The following is a 13032-nucleotide window of genomic DNA, read 5'->3' on the forward strand; positions in this document are numbered from 1 at the left end:
CTTGCACAGAAACGAAGACCCAACACAGCCAAAAATAAATAAATTAATTAATTAATTAAAAAAAAAAGTTAAATACTATTCCATACACTAAAATACGTGTTTCTGGCAATTTGCTAAAACCATTTAAAATGGGTGAGTACAGAAATCCATAGTCCCTTTTTACACTTACATTAAAACACCAAATCCCAACAATTGAGATGTTAAGTTTCATCCCTCTTTTTCTTCATTTCCTCCACCAAAACTTCTGTGATGCCATGGATTGATTCACAGCTTAATGTAATACCCTACAAACTTATCTTCCCAACTTTCATTTGGGTTTAAATTCATATATTCCCATAATACATGTTACTGTATTACCAAATTTTCCCCATGTGTCCCACTGTTTTATTTTTCAATAGCTGTTTTAATGCTTATCTTTACAATATGACATCTAAGCCTTTATATCCATCCAAAAATTTATCTCACTATTTTTTAATAAAAGTCCTCTATTTGGGTCAGGACAGTCTCCTCAGCTTCTCATCCAACAAATTACCAATAGTAACCGAACATGTGCCAGGCCTTGTGCTAGGAATGCAAGGATAAATTTTACACAGTTCCTGTCCTCACAATAGAGCAAAAGCCTCAAGGTAGGGTCAGAGAATCCATAAAAATATTTATTTTCCAATGAAGTATAGGAAGAAATCATCACTTTTCTAAAAAAAGAGAGGGAGAGGGCATTTAATAAAAATTACCATTGTACTAGTACGGATTGGCACTGGTAGCCCTAGTTGGTCCACTTGTCAGGTGGCACCCTGCCACACAGGGCACCCAAAATTTCCTATAGGAAGTGTGGAGTGGGACAGTTCCAGAATGAAAGTAAGTAAACAGTTACATCTTCACTTGGTTGTCCCTCTCAACACAGCACCCTGTGACAGACATATTGTGATGTATGGGAGCTCAGCTGAATGAACTAAAAACTTATCTAGATTTAACTAAAAGTCAAAAATGTAAAGGAGGCATGACATGCGTGCTCTGACAGGTGAACATCTGACTCATAAACCAAGTGAGGGTATCTGTTAATCCATGTTATATACTAGTAGGCATTTAATCCAAGTAAATGCCATTCCTGCAAAGAACTGACGGAATGTAAGATAACACCAATAATGTAGGCACAAATAACAACAAAACCCCACAAAAATGGCAATGCAAATAACTTCTTCCTAATACATAAACTTTACCAGTTACATTATGAAGTAAAACCATGGCAATCTAATCAGATGTGACAAATCAAACCCCCCCCAATCAAATACATTTAGAAACCAAATAAAACAAATTTATATTCACTCTTATTAACAACAAACCTCACACTAAACCCATACTGTGCTGAAATAGCTAATGTGAGTGGTGATTAGCATGATACTGAAAAACCAAACACCTTGAACATGAAGACTAGCTCTAAAAACAGTAGTTGGGATGAAAACTGTTAAGGTTCCCAACAATGAACTTCTTTCATTTGAATCTACTTGTTTTCAAGAGGTAGCTTAGCTTTCATACCTAAAAACAAGTGTTAACATATACTCAACATGGACTTAAAACTTTGAATCACTGAATCAAAAAGTATAAAACCAAGATTAAAAAAAATGAAGCACATTCAATTGTATGGTTTTCTCAAAAATGTTTTAGCAAGAAAAAAAGTTAACTTTTAAAATGAAGCACAATTATATTGTTTACCCAAATATTACTGTTTTAGTGAAAATAATTAGTATTTTAAAATGTTATTTCAGCAGATTAAAAATTTGTCTTTTTTGAATATTTTATAATGCATATAGCAAAATTCTATGGTAGCACATATATAGTTTATAAACTTATACGTATTAGGAGTACATACTAATTTTTAACTGATAGGCACAGTCAAGAGTATTGAAGAACACTGATCTAAAGAAGAGAATAACTAGAATAAAATGTGAGGTTACAATAGAGGAGATATAAGTTGATAAAAAATAATTATGAACAGCAATTATTAATTCTAAAGGGAAAAGTTTCATAAAACTATAATTTGAGCTGGACCTTGAATATGGACTGGTTTCCCAATATGGCAAAAGGAGGAAAGGGTATTTCAGGTAAAGGGAGCAGCATGAACATAATTATTAAGACATCAAAGCACATGGTACGGTAAAAAAAACAGAGTTAATAGATCTAGAAATTATGTAGGTTCCCTGTTAGTAGATCTAGGCTTTGAGCATCAAATGCCTGCTAATATTGAAAGAAAACGAGGTAAAGACTATGTGCCTTCTGATAGAGGAACATACCACCACTGAAGTAACCTTGCCCCCCAAATTAAACCTTAATCTTATCAAGGCTCTAGATCTGTCAACTTACAGAAAATACAGAGGAGCAACTGGCACAATCCAAACTGGAAAACTGCAGGACAGATGAAGCTGTTTCTTCACCAAAAAAACTGCATGGGAAAAGTGCGGGAGTGGGGAACAGCACACAGAGAACACACAGATTAAAAGACATCTCAACCAACCAATGTATGGATCACATTTGGTTACTAGCTAAAACTGCAAAAATATATGATTAGAAATTTGAACACTCACTGGATACTTGATATTAAGGAATTATTCATTTTTGGTGTGGTAATGAATCTGTGGTTACTTTTTCTAAATGTTCCTTAACTTTTAGAGCTACATACTGATATATTTACAGATGAACTAATGGCAGGAGGGATTATATAGACAGAAATTTAAATAAAACAAGACTGACCATGAACTGACAATAACTGAAGCAGGTACATGAACGTTCATTTCATTATTCTGTTATTATTTTTTAATAATAACTTTTTTTTTAAACAGGAAGGTCAAAGCCTCTATGTCTTGTTTCCTCTAGCTTTTAGATCAAACTGTCCCTTCAAGACTAGGTTTTCCCTGAGATATTTCTCATAACTGAGACTGTGAAATTAGGTATCATGCCTATGTAGAAGTATTATGCATGAAAGGAAATAAGGCCTTGAATTATTTTCAAGTTTTGAGATTTATACTTTAAAGTTATTCTGCTAAACTCACTTTCACTAGGCTTCATCCATAGTGCCCAGCCAGAATAAACAGCAGCTATTAACTAAAAGGCAAGTGAAATAAAACATCACAAAATTGAATCATATTTTATCCTTCAAAATTGAAATGAACATGATAAAATAACTATTATCAAGGTTCAAGAAAAGAAATGACCCCAAGGGTAGGTATATATAGCAAAAGCTTTTGTAAGCAATGTTTGGTTTCAAGCTCTTGATGGAAACCTATCACTACTCAACTCAAAATAGACATGTACTTTAAAAAAGTGCAGCTTACTGGAATAGAAGAAAACAGAAATGCATAAATAGAAACAATTTTTTTAAAAAACACAGAAAAGTTGGTATACTCTGTACACTATTCCAAAGATTCTTTCATGCATGAATTTTTATTGGTATAACAAGAATGAAACCAAACTTAATCCAGTCAAATTGTACGTTATTTGAAAAAAACTGCTGCTTGCTCTAAAATAGTTTAAAGTTTAGGGGGAAAAATGTATCAAATTTTAATTTATTTTATCTTAAAATATTTTAGGTTTTATAACAGTGTTTATTTAATTTTTATTTTATTTTATTTTTTTGGCCGAACCACGTGGCATGTGGGATCTTAGTTCCCCAATCAGGGATGGAACCTGCACCCCCTGCAGTGGAAGCGTGGAGTCTTAACCAACAGACCACCAGGGAAGTCCCTGTACCATAATTTTAAATGTCAGAAATGAGGAACAGGGAGAAGGTAACTACAAACAATAAGAAACAATGTCATTCCTACTCAAAGCAGCTCACAAGCAACAAGTTAAAAACACTAAATGCCAACTTAAAAAATATTTTATGAAATGTGTTAATTCCAAACTGAAAGCTAATATATAAAAATTTGACTTACGTCAAAGTCACAGCTAACATTTAAAATTTATTTTAACTGCTAGGACTAGAGAGAGAAGATAATTCATGACTGTGGAGAATGTATATACATACTGATGATATGTATATATGAGAGGAATTATATGATTAATTAAAAGTAAATTTTATAATGGTTAACATGCCAACTTAGATGCTTCCTCAAACTTTATTTAAGTGTATCCTTAACCTGATATAGTCTTGTTTGGAAAGAGAAATAAAATAGGTTTCTAATTCCACAAAACATCATTAATTAAAGGAAACTAGGTTACACACACACACTCTCTCTCTCTCCAGCAAAACTTAAAATGCGGACAAAGAAGGTAATCCAGAGCCATAGGCTTGTAACAGAAATATGCCTCTTAAGAATTTTTTAAAAAAACTTTTATTTAAAGATTTATTGAATGGCTATTGGGGCTACCACCTGATAAGTAACTTGGTTAAAAAAAAAAAATCCCTGGTACAAATTAAAACTAAATATATCTCAATATATCAAAAATTTGAGAAAAGAGCTTTTTATGGATGATACATTAACAAGTAAATAGGAAAAACAATCCAATCTGTAAATCATTCCCCTGTTAGAATTAAAAAATCAATATGGGTACCATTTCTTCCTTTCTTACACTTTACACTGATTACTTCCACACATTAACAACTTCTTGTTCATACTTTGTTTCAGCAGTATTTACCAAAAGCAAAATCAAACTAAAATCAGATGTTTTTGCATCTAATATTGCTACATTTCTCTCAATTTCTGCACTTATACATTGTACTTCCTATAGCTCCTTATGCTAACATTCAGCCAGGCTTACCATTATTACTTTCCTATATATGGCTATCAGAAGCAATACCTACTACTGAAAAACCCTAATGGTTTCTTTAATGTTAGACTTATCAAACAGAAACCTTTCAGGCACATGGTAAAATACTAAATCTTTCAACTATAAAGTACTTCTCAAATACCACTTTAAAAGTCAACCCCTAGCCTATTAAAGTTTCAACATATTTTAATAAAAATGCAAAAAAGGGAAAAACAAAAAGTTGAATTCATCTCCACTGTATCACTGAAGTACTTTAACCACTGTGAAAGAAAACTCTAAAGTGAACACAAAAATGAAAAACCAGTTCAAATATAAAGGTAATAAATATAAACACGGCCAAAATAAAGTAAAACTATTCTTCTACCTTTTCCAAGAAGAGAGCAGGAGTTCAATACATCAATTAGCTGTGCACATTACTGATATTCAAAAAGTAATTTAAAAAACTTTATTAATATGACTATGTTTACAAACAAGTCTCTATGTACAGTAAACATACATAAAGCTCTAATAAACAACAGTGCAATGCTTCAGAAAGTCTTAAGCACTAGTAACATATCATATTCTTAAAATTCTGAAGTCTTTTAGTAGCTTGCCAAATGATTTAGAAAGGATGCAGAATATATCAAATACTCACTTGCAGTGTTCCATGTCACTCTCTACTGCCAAAAACAAAACAAAAACCAACAAAAACTAAACAAAAAACCCTAACCACACAATGGCCACTATTTAAAAGAAAGTTCATGATCACTAAGTAGATATTTATATCTTGGAATACATTGCTAATTTCCTTAAGATTAGACTCAAGTTGTGATTTGTACAATATTCTAAATGGGATTACCGTTCTCAGATTCATATGACACTTCAAACCACTATTCTAAAGAGCATATTTTGCTCAAAGAAGCCACAAATTTGCATCTTCCATGGAAAAAAGTTTTAGACTCATCTTTCTTATGGCCATATCATTGCTAACATTTAAATAAAAAAATAAAGTCACTTCGATCATAAGGTATTATCAAGAAAGTTTTTCTTCTGATGATTGGGATCAAAGAGTCTTAATATTGGTCAGTGGTTAGCCATATTTAAACCAAATATTTTTAACAAGACATCAGTGAACTTAACTGTATCCTTAACCAACACTTTACTGTTATACTAAGTGTTTGAGGGAGAGAAATAAAATAGATTTCAAACTTCCACAAAATACTGCTAGTTAAAATAAAGGAAACTAGGTTATAATCACTGAGAATAAAGCCTTCACTACTTGCAAAATTCTATGAACATGTTAGAACTTTGCCTTATAAAAACATTTTTTTAGATTTGATGAGGATTGGGAAGGTGAAAAAAAAAGGACCTACTTTGCCATTTTATTAACAAAATAAGTTATTTAATTTATGATTCTCCTGCTAACTTCTATTTCAACTCCCTGGCAAAACACCTAAGGCAATTCTACACAATCCTTTTTTCAAATGAATCATCAACAGATAAAACATATTCTTTGGTCTTCAAAATAGTTGTCATCATTATAATTGTATAGGACTCCACTGTAGAAGCAATTTAATTACCTAACAAAGAAGATCCACATTTGAAGATTTAGGTAAGATTTCTTTTTCAAAAGATACATGATTTTTGGAAAGGATATACTTAATTATGTAAAAAACAAAAAACAAAACAAAAGGACCTCATGATGTTTCCAGTTTTAATTGGAAAAACAAAAATCTTGAAACACATACATACATTTAGGAGGAAAAGGGGGATGGTTTGTCAATATCCATCAGCAAGTGCTAGTGATTGGCTCTATAATTCAGATTTTTTCTTGTTAAATCTCAAATTTCCAAGTTTATTCTATTTTTTTCCTATATATTTATCCATTTGAACAACATCAAGAATAAATGACTAAAACAAGATGGTCTACAAAATTCTCTGCACAGATTCTTGGCTGAAATATTTGTCTCATTTCTAAAAATGGTACTCCAATGCTTGTTTTACCCATGGTTTTCCATATACTGAAATGCTCTCTCTGCACTCTATTAAACTATGTACCATCTTTTCATTATTATTCTTATATTTAGGACATAAATCATTAAAACAAAACTACCACTTCATGTACCAAAACCTATGTTCACATGACAATATAAGCATTGCTCTCCAGAGATGAAAAAATTATCATGTTTAAAAGGCATGTTTTTATTACTCTTGTATGTATTTTGGACAAAAATATTGATCAGCTAATTATGCTCTTCCACACATCATGTTCACTGAGTTTACTACCACAGTTTTTAGTGCAACAAAGTACCTTTGAAAAGCCACTCTACAGTAATTATGGCAAGGCTCATTAAAATGCAGAGGTAAAGATTCCATTTGTATAGAAACAGAGAAAATAATGTTTGAAAAGAAAAGGTGTTTCATCAGGCTGAATTTTTGGTATACTAAAAATATATATAAACATTTCTTGAATTAGTTTTATAGTCAATTTTGATGTAGTATCATTTAGTGGTGATAAATTTTGAGAGGTATATGTTTAACAAACATTTTACTTGAGATTATAGTCTTAGGTAAACATTTAATACACAATGCCAAGGCAGTTTCCTTTTTTTTTTTTTTTTTAATTTTTGTACCAAAAAAGTCATTCATTTAATGTTGACATTTCTTCTTACCTGTGTGCCTCAGACCAATAAAGTACTCTGCATTAAAATTTAAATCTTGAGACAGTAGTACAGCATTGAAAAAAAAACTGTAAAGCAGCTCAGATACACTGAACCCAGATTTTACATTTCCATTTGTCAAATTAGAATATAAAAAGTAAGCTTGAAAATCAAGTTGAAAAGCTTATTATTCCTCAAGAAAAAGTATGAACAATCTGAAAATGATCAACTAGTATGAATGAAACATTGTACATAGTTAAGTCACATTTAGTGGCTGCTAAACATACCACTCCCTCCTGGAAATTACGGAACCATCTACATGTGAAACTAAGTCATCTTCATTTTCATCATACTGTTCATCGCTGACGAACTTCATTCCCATTTTTAGATCTTCATAATAATCCATTGGTCTTTCAAACCTACTGAGATTTTCTACATTGTTCCACTGCGTTTTTTCATGCTCTTCTAAATAGTCTTTCCGTATTAGATTGTTCACTGGATTTTTGTTTTCTTTTTTTACACTGTCTGGGTAAGAATCAAGCTCATCTTGTTGAAGAACATCTATCTGTGATTCTTTTTGCATATCTGATGGTGGAATGTAGTTCTTGGCAAAGTAGTCTCCACGAAACGTCCGTCTTCTCCTATAGCAGAAGATTCCAGCCAAAACACTTACAAGTACTACGAAGAGAGCCCCACCCACTACACTAGCAATGATTGTACCAATTGTGTCATCCTTAATTGTTGCCAAAGTTGACAATGGGAAGGGCAATTTTTTTGGTTCTGTTGCTAGATCCTCGAAGTCAGCAGTTGAGGGATGCCACTGAATTGTAGGCTGAAGGGTGGTAGTAGTAGGAGGATCTAATGGAAACGGTAAAGATAGACAAGACACAGAAAGGCAAAGAATGTCAATGCAGGCTGATTCAGCAGCAAGTTGAAAAGACAGCACAGTTAATGAAAATATATTCATAGTAACAATAGTTTTTCATTCTTAATTTAAGATTAGAAAGTAGTGATACTTCTATATGTAAAAAAAAATAACAAAACTGACTTAGTCAGTTACCAATTATGTAAAGGGAATGAAAAATTATGTATGGCATAAATCCTAAATTATTCTATTCCAAGTTTAAGCGTGATATTGTATTCTAAGAAATACTTTTTCTTTTAAATTAAGACTATTATTTAAGTGTCCTATATACAGCTGGCTTAAGAATTATCATTACTAAAAAATTAAATCGAATCATTCAAATGTACATTTTCTTAGCCAGTAGCACAAGTAAATAACAGAATAATAAAATAAAAGAATGAAAAAATTAAAATATGTTTTCTTGATATCCATCTTTACCTAATATAGTTTATTTTTGTAAGAGCTGAACTTATCTTTAAAAGAATGAAAAACTATAGATTCTTGTTAAGTGGCCATAGTATAAGCTGTTGACTTAATAATTCTCTCAAAAATATTTTCCTTAAATAAAGAAAACTCTTTAATTTTTAGAAAGGACATATGTAGTATATACCATTATTTAGTGATTTAAAAAATAAAAAGCACATATTTAAACTATGTTAGCCAGATGGGCTATTATCAAATGAGACCAATAGACAAAGTAAAAACATGTTATAAACTATATAGTGTTATAAAAATGTCATCATCATGTCTATACTCCATGGGCAAGATATCTGAACATTTAGGAAATTGAGAAATTTCAACCATGTCTGCAAAATTCAATGTCACATTGCTTTAGGATGGAGTCTCAGAAAGAGCAGCTAATATTTTAGAGAGAACATTCTAATGATACTTAAATATTAGATGCAAATGATCCTGTGTATTGCCATTAGATTACAGAGTAAATAGCCATTAATATTAAAAAGCAACTAAACATAAATAGTAAAAATTAAAGATTGGTTAATTATCAATTAAGTGGTATTTGTAGGTCATGTTACACAAAATTCTAGAGTTTGAAGAAAGGATGACTTTAAAAATCTTGAATTTCTTCATTGATAAAAAATAAATGACCCAAATGGTAATCTCCTATAATTATTTTTTAAATGAGTGGTACTGACAGAGCTTTTAAAAAGTGATTGTTAGAAAAATACTAAATCTACATGGGGTAAGTTATTCTAAAATTACAAGCTAAAGAAAAATACTTACTGAAACAGGTTTCATCACGGAATGCCATATGTATAGAATGTAGTAAAACTTTAGCAAGTACAGTGTAAAATGTAACAAGTACATTATAAGTAATTTCCTATGAGTTTAAACCAATATAACAGGCAATCCAGTCAAGTACCTTGAAGTAAATTAGTTACCATATTATATATAAGTAAATGAATCAAAGAAGAATTTTAATTTGTGAGAACAAATTCACTAGCTGCACAAATTCAATCTTAAAAAAAAAATTGTGAAATTGCAGGATCATTTCTACTATAAAAGTAGTAAAGTCTCATATAATCCAACTTCACAGAACCAGGATATTAAAGAAACAGACTAAAAATTAATCATTTATAAGACAACTCATGTATTTTCTGAGGAGGAGGATTAATGGAAGTTTTACATATTAAATGTCATCTTTACAATGATTCCCAAAGGAAAAAGTGTTATAATAAACAGGCATCAGCATGTTTAAACAAAAGCACAAATCACCTAATTAATGATTTAAAATTCACACATTTTTGTGCACATAAAATTTTTTAAGTTTTTGATAGCTCTTAATGAAATGGTATTTTTCTCAGAATACTACATGTACACCTGAGCTCTCACCAAATATGATACATAACTGTACATTTTTACGAAGTATTCTTAAAAAGAAAAAATCACTGACATTTATTTCTACTTGTAATGTTCTTTATGTGAACACAAGTGGACATCTACTGTGTATTTAACTGAGATTTAACAAAATACAACTTTCAGAAAATCTAACAACAAAAAAAGAGTAACCAAAAAAAAATCTATTTAAAAATCTTATTTTGTCAGCAGTTCTAGAAATTTTCAAACTTACTAGCCCCTCCTCAACTAGTGTAAAAAAAACAGCATAGGGCTTCCCTGGTGGCGCAGTGGTTAAGAATCCCCCTGCCAATGCAGGGGACACGGGTTTAAGCCCTGGTCCGGGAAGATCCCACATGCCGTGGAACAACTAAGCCCGTGCGCCACAACTACCGAGCCTGCACTCTAGAGTCCACGAGCCACCACTACTGAGCCCGCGTGCTGCAACTACTGAAGCCCATGCGCCTAGAGCCCGTGCTCCGCAACAAGAGATGCCACTGCAGTGAGAAGCCCGCGCACCGCAACGAAGAGTAGCCCCCACTCGCCGCAACTAGAGAAAGCCCGCGCACAGCAATGAAGGCCCAACGCAGCCAAAAATAAAATAAATAAATTTTTAAAAATAGCATAGCCTCACTATTAATAAGAGGGACTACTGTTAAACGTTATATTTTGTATCTTAAGCAATGGACATATCACGATTCACATGAGACATTTATTCATGTTTTCCAATTCTTGCTCTGCTCCAAGATAATTACAGTGAGAGTCATTCTTTGTGTAAGGAGGTAGGAGGACAATTTTGTAATCACTAATTGCTACTTATTTATCATGATTTACAAATCCTTCCCATAAATAAATAAGCATTCCTTATTTATTCAGTTTTTAATATTCTTTGCTAAATGTGATAAATATATAACAAATGTAATAAACTAGTAGATTCTGAGTTCTCCCACACAACTTCTTAAGTTTCTTTTTCAAATTAACGAGTTCTGCCAAATAGGAAAACGAACAGTCCAGTAAAACCTCTGTAGCTATAAAGTATATTTTAGCCTAATAATTACTGTGTTAAAAAAACTGAATGAATTGGTTCCCTTTTCTTTTAGACTATATAAATTGTTTAAATAAACAAAATCTATAAATGTTAAAGTTGAAGGATTGCTAAATTAAGTGTGTCTGATATTATGTCTGGATTGGAATTCATTCAAATTATATGATTTGAAATTCAAGATTTGCATAGGAATATACTTTGATTTTTAGGCATGAGGAACTTAAGCGATATATGAAAATTTGCTTCTCTAGTCTCAGAGATGTAAGAGGTATCAGGGAAAAAACACACACACCAAAAGTAACTAGAAAAACACAATTTCAAGCAGTCGGTTAGTCCTGGACAAAGAGCCACTGTATCACCATGAGTAATAACTGAAGTTGAATATTGCAATCTTGAATCTTGAATATTGTACCTCTTGCACAATAACTTATGCCAATGTGGGAAAATGTATAACAAAATTTCAAATAATTTCCCTCAGAGTTGCTAATTCTATTCTGTTGTGGGTAGAACTTTTTAGCCTCCAGTCATAGCATACATTCCTTTGACAAATATTTTAAAATATCATTTATGAAATTTTAAAATATAAATTTTATTATTGAGATTAAAATGTTTTCCTAGAAGAAAACGGGTACATATAACTCACAATGAAAAAGATTAACTTTCTGATCATTTACTGTATAAGTTATGGCCTTTTATTGTGATAAAAGCCTACTAGTAGGCTTTAATAGTCAGTTGGGGAAAGCAATTTGTACCTAGGATACATGATATACACTAAGAAGCTCGTAGAGGAGCTAACTAAACTCAGTACAGTATACTGTATTAAAGACTCTGGACAGAAAATTAAAGTCTAATTCTTGATGATTACTTAAAGAAAACCATCTCATATAATGCTATCTTTTTCTGAAGTACTCAGTGGTAATTAACTGTGATTTTTCATATTTACTCAAAATTTTGCTTCCACTCTTATAAGACTTAGTAGAGGTTGATTTTAAAATATGTAAAGTTTATCATCAGTGGTATATTAGTACCTTTGTCAAAAAAAAAAAATTTACATAAATGCAGACTCTGAATTTTTTATTCTTTCCTGATTATTTTCTTCTTAAATGTATTCATGCATGCAACAAAAGTTTACTGAACACTTACTATGTGCTAAAGATTGCTGCAGAGGGTGAGACTATAGTATTGATTAAAGCACACAAAACTCCTGCCCTCTTAGGACATATGTTCTAGTGGGGGTAAAAACAGGCAAACATATAAATAAAATATGTAGTATGTCACATGGTAATATGTACCGTAGAGAAAAAATAAGGCAGAGAAGAATGACAGACAGTAGTAAAGGGGTGAGGAGAGGTTTCAATTTTAAATATGGCTGTGAAGGTGATATTTGAACAAATATCTCTTTCCCTGAAGGGAAAAAGGTATGAGGATATCTGAAGAACATTCTAGGCAGTGGAAACAGAAAGTGCAATGACTCTGAGGCAGGAATGTGCCTGTTCTGTTCAAAGAACAGCAAAGTGGCCAGGGTGGCTGAAGCCAGGTGTACAAGGGATATAACAAGAGGTGAGCTCAGAGAGATAATCTAGGGCCATAACATGTACAGAGCTTATAAATCACTGTAAAGATTTGGTTTTCATTGTGGGCAAAATGGGAAGTCCATGGAAGGTTTGGAGGAGAGGACTGACGTGATCCAACATGCCCTTTAAAAGGATTATTCTGCCTGCTCATCTGATGACAGATTGAAAAGTAGGAAAATTAAATGGCTGTTCTATAGTGAAGTAAGGGTTGCCTGATGGTTTGTGCCAGAATACTGGCAACAAAAGTGGAGAATT

At 32.0% G+C, this 13032-nt stretch overlaps 1 protein-coding gene across 3 annotated transcripts in view; it reads right to left on the reverse strand.

Moving 5' to 3' along the window:
* The window catches only part of NECTIN3 (nectin cell adhesion molecule 3), a 146819-nt gene that overhangs the window by 69325 nt on the left and 64462 nt on the right, over nucleotides 1-13032 (reverse strand). Inside the window, exon 6 of one of the 3 annotated variants that reach the window (XM_057545084.1) lies at nucleotides 4308-8258. The exons of the other annotated variants lie outside the window; for them this stretch is intronic. Coding sequence (XP_057401067.1) covers nucleotides 7678-8258 — 581 coding nt within the window. The 3' untranslated portion in view covers nucleotides 4308-7677. Of the gene's footprint in view, nucleotides 1-4307; nucleotides 8259-13032 lie in introns of those variants that run through there. 3 annotated transcript variants of the gene reach the window in all.

This window comes from Balaenoptera acutorostrata, chromosome 4 (genome assembly GCF_949987535.1).
Source record: "Balaenoptera acutorostrata chromosome 4, mBalAcu1.1, whole genome shotgun sequence".
Classification (NCBI taxonomy): domain Eukaryota; kingdom Metazoa; phylum Chordata; class Mammalia; order Artiodactyla; family Balaenopteridae; genus Balaenoptera; species Balaenoptera acutorostrata.